The following is an 8,976-nucleotide window of genomic DNA, read 5'->3' as shown; positions in this document are numbered from 1 at the left end:
ATGGTGAGGTGTTAATTTTTTTTTAAGTGGCATCAGAATTGAATTTAAGATTAAATGGGATCAGAAATTAGAAATTGGGATTTAGGGTTGTGGAATTGAAATTGGGGATTTGTTGCGAAAGAATCCAGCTTCAAAAGTTCCAGCAAAAGAAACCATGGTCGTATTGCCTTCGATTGATTCATTTGGAGTAAGAGTAAGGGTGCCTTGTATAGATAATAGGAACGTGGAGATGATGCAGAAAAAGAAAACGCGTACCATTGTTAACTTTCTGTGCTTATGATGTTTTTCCATGGTTACAAACCTCCATTAAACAGATTCTGAATGAAGGATATGAGGGCCAAATTGTGATTGGCGGTGGTTGCCGAGTGTGTTCCTTTTTCGATGAGTGTTTGCCATCAGTTGTTAGGCACAAACTAGTTCTTAGAATATGTTGCACTGCAGTGTTGTCCATCTGATGCTATGAGCTCTGTGTTGCGTCTTTATGAGAGAGAAAGAGACCGAGCCCACAACTTGGTACTACTATACATCATTCTTTTCTGATTCGAGAATGCTTTGGTTTGTAGCAGTGTGCTTTTGGTGGATGAAAAGAAATGCCTTGTACGNTGTATTATTATTTTTATAGTTGGGTCAAGAGTTATGTTTTATNTGCACACAAGTATTTGTAGTATATAGAATGTTCTGTGTGGTAATTGAAAAACAAGGTCTTGTTGGAATGGAACCATTTTCCCAAATGATTTAGGAACCCTAACTATTGATAATTTGTTACCTTTTATTTACTACCGGGAGGTGAGTCTGGAGAAGAAGCTTGGAAGAATGAGGAGATGGAGAAAATTAGAAAAGAGGAAGAGGCTAGAGCTGAAGAAAAGTCTGATCCCATTTAATCTTAAATTCAATTCTGATGCCACGTAAAAAAAATTAACACCTCACCACATTCTCACTCCAACACGTGAACAACATTTAACACCGTCTGCTACCACTTAACGGATGGGATACAATGTGTTCATATTTTCAAAAATTGTGACTAAATTGAGACTGTTGCAAACTAGAGGACCAAAATGAGATTAGTTGACAAATCAGAGGACCAATAGAGGTATTAAGCCTTTGAATTACAAAAAAGTTTGTAATTTTTTTTTTAAGAAAATTGTAATTAAGTGAGCTAGTGAGCCAACCTGTTTAGCCCACCAACCCATGGTGGGTCGAGCCGGGTTCGAATTTTTCTGGCTCGCTAATAAATGAGCTGGATTGGGTTGGCTCACTAAGTGACCAACCCATGGTGGGCCGAACTGGATCGGGCCGGGTGGCCCGTTTTGATAGCACTATATATCATCATACTCCTTTTTCATCTTGCTGATCTCATCCTTTTTCTCCTGTTTGATTTCTTCTCTAATATTCTTGAGGACCTCCTCAAATATAAGGGCTTTATTATTCTAACATAGTGGAGGACTAAAGAATTAATGGATGTCAAAAAATTTTCCAACACCTCTAACACGTTCTGGATGCTCTAGATAACAAATGGCAACAACTAATATTTCCTCATGGCCCACCGAAGTGAAGGTACCTTGTGTTCTCTACTCCACCAGGTCATCCTACAACCAAAAATTTCAAGTTAAGTTAACCAAATTTGTGAGATCATCTGTTTCTAATTTAAGTAATTACCATACGCCTAGTTATGCCTGTTATTTCCTCATATATATGTACTTTCCTGTTGGCTTCTGGTGAGCTCTCTTCCATGTATCTTGGGAAGGAGGATGATTTATGATACTTATATCGGAGACCCTACTAGGATTAGAGGCAACAACCTCTTTCATAATTTTCTACTCCAATTTTTTATAACCTCTACCGGGCAATTATAGGGGTGGAGATTATTCTTTGTTATCTTCTTGGCAACTCTCCTCTTAGCCTATGAATACAAGGTATCCAACAGAATGATGACTGACAACCTCCAAAATGCTAGAGCGGAGAAGAAAGAAAAAGAAAATCGCAACAGAGCAAAGAAGAAATTCCACATGGTTTCACATTTTTTGGCTTTTTAAACAGGATTTTCAACAACGGTTTTGTAGTACAATAATCATTTACCCTCCTATCACCAGTTTTAATGATTGTTTTATAATATAACTGTCATTGTTTCCCTTCTGTATTGATATTTGGCCACAGTTTTGTACTTCAATTGTCATTGTTTTCCAAATTTTGAATATTTGGTCACATTTTTTTCTAAATGCCATTTAAAAAGTTTAATTTAATTATAACATTGCTAATTCATCTTTCTTATGATGGTGACTAGGGATGACAACGGGTCGAGTCAGACACGGATAGTGCCTACCCGTAACCCGACGATAAAACTATACCTGCTACCCGATCTACTACCCATGTGGGTACCTGTTTAGAAAATATCTGCGGGTATTTTAAAACTCGCGAGTACCCGCGGATACCCACAGAAAATAAAATAAAAATATTTTATACATTTTTAAAATAAAATTTAAATAAAATTACAAAAAAAAATATATAATATAATATAAATTAAATTATATATATAAATTAAAATTTAATTTTAATTAAATTTAATCTAATTGAATATAATTTAATTTAATTTTTATTTAATTTAATTAAAAATATATATAAATTAATTTTTTTTATTATTTTTTGTGAATAGGTACCTACGAATCGGGTAATTTGCTATTTGTATCCGACTTATTTAGAAACAGATGTTAAAATACCCATTACCCATTATCTACATATAGATTTTATCTGCGGATATATGTAAAATCTGTCATTGTGGATAATATTGTTGATATATATATATATATATATAAGGTTTCTAAATATAGTTACTAAATGTCAGGGTTTAATGCTACTATGGACATCTACATTGCCTGTACCTTCAGCTATTGGTTCGGCCTTTGCGGCCATAGTCTTCCTTGGAATTGGAAAAAGTGGTCAAAAGCTTTCAGAAAATATAATCATTATATCGTCACCCATTTCATTCTGTTAATTCCTACAACTAATGCAGACAGAATCTTCCTATAACGTAGGAAGTAATTTACGAAGACAAAATACACTTTTAGAATGTAAAAATAGCATATTTGAAGCCCCATCTTTCTCTTTATTTTTTTGTAATACAATTTTTTGTGTGTTTTTTATAATACAATTTCCTGTTTATTTTTAAAATATATCGTTCTACGTATATAATAAACATAACTTGTTTTTGAAGTCATAGCTACATAAACAACTTGCTTTTAAAATTAGTTATACAAAAATATTTTAAAGTCATTGTCTCCATTTTATATACTTTTTTTCTATCCTTATAACATTTTCTTTTGCAATGAAATAAAATGCATTGCTTTTACTTTGTAACACGACTTTTCAAATTGTGGTGAGATTCTTACCATGTGGACATATAAACGTTTTTTCATTTAAACGTGTGTCCGAGATATAGTGTTGAAAAGAAGTGCTTATCGAGCTTTTTGTATACCACACTTTATGATGTTTAAAGTTACAATAATGCATGTTGCACATTGTCTAGCTAAGCAAATAATCATGTATATAAAAAATTGACTTAATGTTAGGTCTTCGCATCTGTTACCTTTATATAAAACAAATATTCTGACTTCGAAGATGGTCTTTAATTTAATTCAATTCAACAAAATCCATTTTGAAAGATAAGATTACTATCTATTTATATATTATAAATTCATCTTATTATTAATTGATGCGAGATTTCTAACATTTATTTTCTGATTGTTCTATGTAGTTTTCATCAGATTATTTATTTATTAGATTCTGCTATCCTCTCTCTGAGCCTACTTAGTACTATTAGTACATATTTTTTGTGGAAAACCAAAAGTCACCAAAAACCCTTCTTCTATGAACTTCCATTGCTGTTGTTTCAAAGAAGAGAAGAACTTTTCAGTGCTTTTGCTTCTTCCCTTACTCTTCTCTGTCCCCAACGCTATGCTTCTGTTAATAATAGAATTCAATGTTGTCACTTTGTATTCTATGCTTCTTTAACTGAGTGTTCTGTTTTTCATCAAACATAATCATGGCGAGGCAAGAAAAGTGGTCTACTTTTGAGAAGAAAATTTTGTCATTAAAAGCTCGAATTCGTTATCTAATCCGCCGCTATGGGGCCCTAACTTTCATTGCTGGTAATTTTAACCAATTGTGCTGTTTTGTTTATGGACAGTATAATTCAACATTAACTCTTTCTTCCTAATTTATTTTCAGCATTGCTTGTAAGTTACACATTTATGGAGATCGCGGTGTTGGCAATAATGATGGATTATCTCACAGAGAAACTTCGAATGCGGAATCAACGGATAGCTGCTATTGTCATAAATCTTGGAGATGCTTTATCATCTCTCTTTTTTGTTGTTGTTTCTCTAATCTCGCAAACATATACGGGTTCTTTCACTATGATCACATTGTGTGCTGCAGCTTCCATCGAGGTACATAAATTCTTAGTTCTGTATTATTGTTAGAATGAGGACATAAAAGAAGTTTAGTAGGGCGGGTAACACTATATTAAATATATTAAAAATATAGTTTTGGAGATGGCTCGTACCTGGATAAATTTATATTAATTTTTTATGTGGTAAAAAATAAGTGGTATTTGCTTATTTATAATCTTAATCTATCATTTCTACTACTCTTTTTGATAATTTTGCTTTTTTATAATCTTTAGAATTATCTATACTTGTAGACACAAGATATATCTATTGTTTTCATATCTAGTATAATATCTTAATTTCTATTTTTATTTTAATTTTCAGAAATTCATATCAATACACTTCTCCTTAGTGTAAATTTCAGCAACTCCAAACGTAAATTGTAAATGGTCACATTGGACTTTTGTTATAGTGTCCTTTTGCTATTTTTTTTTTGTCTCATAGCACACTCAAGTTCAATTATTTTTATTTCTTTTCTACTTTTTGTTTATTGCAATAATTTTTTAATTATTGATGACTTTGTATTGAGGGAATAAAAAACTCTAATTTATAAATAATTTTTATTGATGAATTTTAAAATTTAAATTACTAACAATTATTTTTTGTAGATAATAATTAGTCAGTACAATTCGATTTAAAACTTTTAATTTGTCATTAGGAGATTATTTTATATATTAAAATGAGAAGCCTGAGAAGAAGAAAAAAGGAATAAGAGAAGGAGAAAGAAGAGGGAGAGAAAGAGGAGAAGGAGAAGGTGTGACTTCGATGGGGGCACATGGTGGTGATGCAGCACAATGGTGATGCGAAAATGACTATGGTATGGCAACGGTGGTGTGCAACAATATGGTGGCACGATAGCGACTCGACAATGATGGCGATCGAAGTTGAAAAGGTGGAGTAGTAGGAAGAGAAAGTGAAAGAGAAGGAGAAAGAGAAAGAGAAAGAGAAGGAGAAGGAAAAAGAGGAGGGCAACTAAAGGCGATGATGATGAATATATCAACAACAATGACGTGGAGGCATGATAAGCAGGAGAGCATGAGGATAAGGAGTGGAGGAGGAAGAAGAGAGAAAGGAAGAAAAAAAGGGAAACATAACACGAATGAAAAGATATAATTGCGACATTTGCGACAAATTTTACCAACAACTAGAATCCATTAGTAATTACCAACGAATATTTATTGATGGATTTGTGATCGTCGATAATTATCGACAAATTTTAAGATCCATCAATAAAGTTTATTGACAATCATTTTACTCATGAATTTTTGGTTGTTTTTGAAGGTGCGGGGAAAACACTAGATGGGGGGTTGAATAATGTTTTCATATTTTTTCTGCAAATTGCTAGATAATCATGATGAACATAATACTTAGTGAATTGATTGAACTTTAGAGAACAAATGTTATTCCTTAGAGATCGTTTGCTTAGCCAACTCAACGTATCCAAGTTTAAATATGGCAGTAACCTTAAATGAAGTGACACACATTGTCAGAGAGAGAGCATTGGAGAAGTTAACTAGACTACATCGTTTATCAACAGACGAAAACACACAAAATGTTTTATATATACTAGTTCACTTGTTAAGGCTACGTCTAGTTCTCCTCTAAGTTAACTTAGAGGGTTTCATTAGATATTCAATGAAGTACATTGAAGTTTAACTCACTCCTAATTGTGTAGTATTATTCACCACTCTTGGTGTCCCTTGATGCTCTCAATACAATTGAGAAACATCGTCTAATTTAGTTTCCCACACTTCTGGTTGTGCAATGTTGTTCACTACTCCTGGTATCCCTAATCAGCGAATAACCTCCATTTATCCTATATCAGTTGAGTATTTGCACCATTCTTGGTACTCAGCTGCCTTGTTGAGATTTCCTTGAGTATTCACACCACTCCTAGTACTCACCAACCCTGCTGAGATTTCCTTAAGTATTCGCACCACTCTTGGTACTCAGTAACCTTACCAAGATTTCCTTGAGTTTCATTTACTCTTGGTTGTGCAATATTCTTCACCACTCATAGTATCCATAATCAATGAATAAACTTCACTTATCCTAGATCAGTTGAATATTCTCACCACTCCTAGTACTCAGTAATCTTGTCGAGATTTCCTTGAGTTTCACCTGCTCCTTGTTGTGTAGTATTCTTCACCACTCCTAGTATCCCTGATCAACGAATAACAGTTCCCCTAGATCAGTTGAGTATTCGCACCACTCCTGGTACTAGACAAGCTCGCTTAGATTTCCTCAACTTTTATGAGTTAAGTTGTAAGTGTTTTTATTCTCTCTAGAATTCAAATTATAGATTGCTTACAAATCGTTCAGACCTTAACTCTCATAGAGAGGATACTCTACAATACAAAGAAGTCTAAACACTCCCAGGTATTTCTCCCATCTCTTTTTTTCTCTCCTTACATAAGTAAGCATATCATACAATGAAGTAGTAGAGGGATGCTTTACTTCGCTCTTTCTCTCTTTCTCTTATTCTCTCTTGTTACAAGCACAAGTAAATATTACATTGAAACTTGATAGATTTTATTCTATATTTCACTCTTTCACTCTTTTTTCTTTAAGTGGATATTCTGATGAAGCTTGGGAGTGTTCTTCTTTTCTTGATAGTAGGAATTTGGCATTAACAGCTCAAAGACATTTCCTCGATCCATGGATGATGAGATATCTTTACATCTTCACATTTGCTCTCCTCTTCATCGTCATTTTCTTCTTTCTTCTTGTCTTCTATTTATATACCTTATTGATATAACCGTTAAGACGATGTTTGTCTTGAGATTTGGTAATATGATCGTTTTGACGAAGCTTGTCTTGAGATTTCTTGTCTTCTGGCTATTGGTATAGGTGCAGTCATAGGATGGTGTCCATTGCCAAAGAAGAATTTCTTTTCAAATCTTTATATCAAAAGTAGTCTTGTCTTATCTATTTGGCACAACTTTTGATAATCTGATAAGTGCTTCTTTTTGTCTTTTTCTCAACATGCATTTTGATGTATATGAATGTTTGTAATGATTTTCCTGCACAAGATAGATAAGTATATAACAAGTGCTTTTACTTTTTTTTAATTAATCTTTTAAGTGCTTCAATTATTTGTTTAAGATTCCTAATGTTTGGGGTTTAGGCTCTAAGTCTTGTGTTTTCACCCTTAGTTGTTTGTCTTCAATTAGTGTGTCAAGTTTTTCTTCTGATTTCCTTAGCCTAGTTTTTCTATTTTCAATCCTTTTTCCTAGACAATCATCTGCATCTTTTGTGTATGTTCTTTCTAGCGTAGAGTTTTTTTCTAGTATTTCAGGCCTTTTGTTTTCTCTCTAATTTTCTCTATTCAGTTTTTCTAATTTAATGGATTATATCCTAGGATTGGTCTTAGGTTTTTTTCCTTGTGTTTGGTGTTCGATGTTTTTGTGTTTGATGTTTGTTTTCTATCTTGAGGTTGGTTTTCTGACTTGGGGCTTTCTATCCTAGTATGTCTGATGTTTGCTTTCTATCTTAAGGTTAATCAGCTTGGAGTTTTCTATCCTAGTGTGTTGGATGTTTATTTTCTATCTTAGTTCGTCTGACCTAGTTGGTTTGCTAAGTGTTCTTCTAGTTTAGAGTTAGACATCCATACAGAAAGACTTCTCTCTTATTTATTGGAGATATCTTGGAATTTTTTTCCAAAATGTATTTGACTAGGTCTTTCAATGAACCTTGATGGAAGACTTGTAGCATACATGATATGTATCCTTGTGCTGTTAGATATAGTAAGCTTTTTGGTTAAATTCATGTTACATGATGTCTCAACTTCTCATGTTTCATCATCTTTTGCAGCTTCTCACTTGTTACTAGTAGTAAAGCAATAAAATTGCAGTTGCACTTATTTAGTAAAGTCTTAATACTTTCTTTTGAGAGATAAATATTCATTACTTTTCATGTCTTCCGTTATTTGAAGGAAGTAATTCATGAAGTCAATATTGTTAATCTTAAATGTCTTTATCATGTCTTCTTTTAGTTCCATCATCATTTTGATATTGTTTCCTATGTAGATATGATCATCAACATATGGTGAGATAATACGAATATGATACAGACGTTAGGTCCTAATTTACAGTGTGACACACTCTCGCTTCTCTTAAATCCTTGGTTGGAGAAGTACTCATAAGTTCATTTATACCATGCTCGAGTGACTTTCTTCAAACTATATAGAGATTTTCTTATCCTTAGTACTTTAGTTTCATTTCCTTTGCTTACAAATCCATATTGTTGCTTCTTGGATATTTTTTTTTAACAACGCCATTTAAAAAGGTTGATTTGATATTTGATTTTTTATTAATCTAGCCTTTTTATCTTGCAAGAACTGATAAAACTATAACTATATCTAGGTGAGCAAATGAGGAAAATGATTCATTAAGCTATGTGAGAAATGTTCAAGTTTTGAACCAAACTTCTTGCTTTACTACTTCTTCACAACATTCAAGCTCAAGCATTGTCATATTTCATGTCATATATATATATATATATATATATATATATATATATATATATATATATA

At 32.8% G+C, this 8,976-nt stretch overlaps 1 protein-coding gene across 1 annotated transcript in view; it reads left to right on the top strand.

The window, feature by feature from the left end:
• The first annotated feature begins 3,761 nt into the window (after nucleotides 1-3,761).
• The window catches only part of LOC106773779 (protein NRT1/ PTR FAMILY 5.4-like), an 11,732-nt gene continuing 6,517 nt past the window's right edge, over nucleotides 3,762-8,976 (top strand). Inside the window, exons 1-2 of the mRNA XM_014660528.2 lie at nucleotides 3,762-4,142; nucleotides 4,222-4,442. Of these exons, the coding sequence (XP_014516014.1) occupies nucleotides 4,037-4,142; nucleotides 4,222-4,442 (327 nt within the window). The 5' untranslated portion in view covers nucleotides 3,762-4,036. The remainder of the gene's footprint in view (nucleotides 4,143-4,221; nucleotides 4,443-8,976) is intronic.

The sequence above is a fragment of the Vigna radiata genome, chromosome 9, assembly GCF_000741045.1.
Source record: "Vigna radiata var. radiata cultivar VC1973A chromosome 9, Vradiata_ver6, whole genome shotgun sequence".
Classification (NCBI taxonomy): domain Eukaryota; kingdom Viridiplantae; phylum Streptophyta; class Magnoliopsida; order Fabales; family Fabaceae; genus Vigna; species Vigna radiata.
This window is presented reverse-complemented; position numbering and strand designations above follow the sequence as displayed.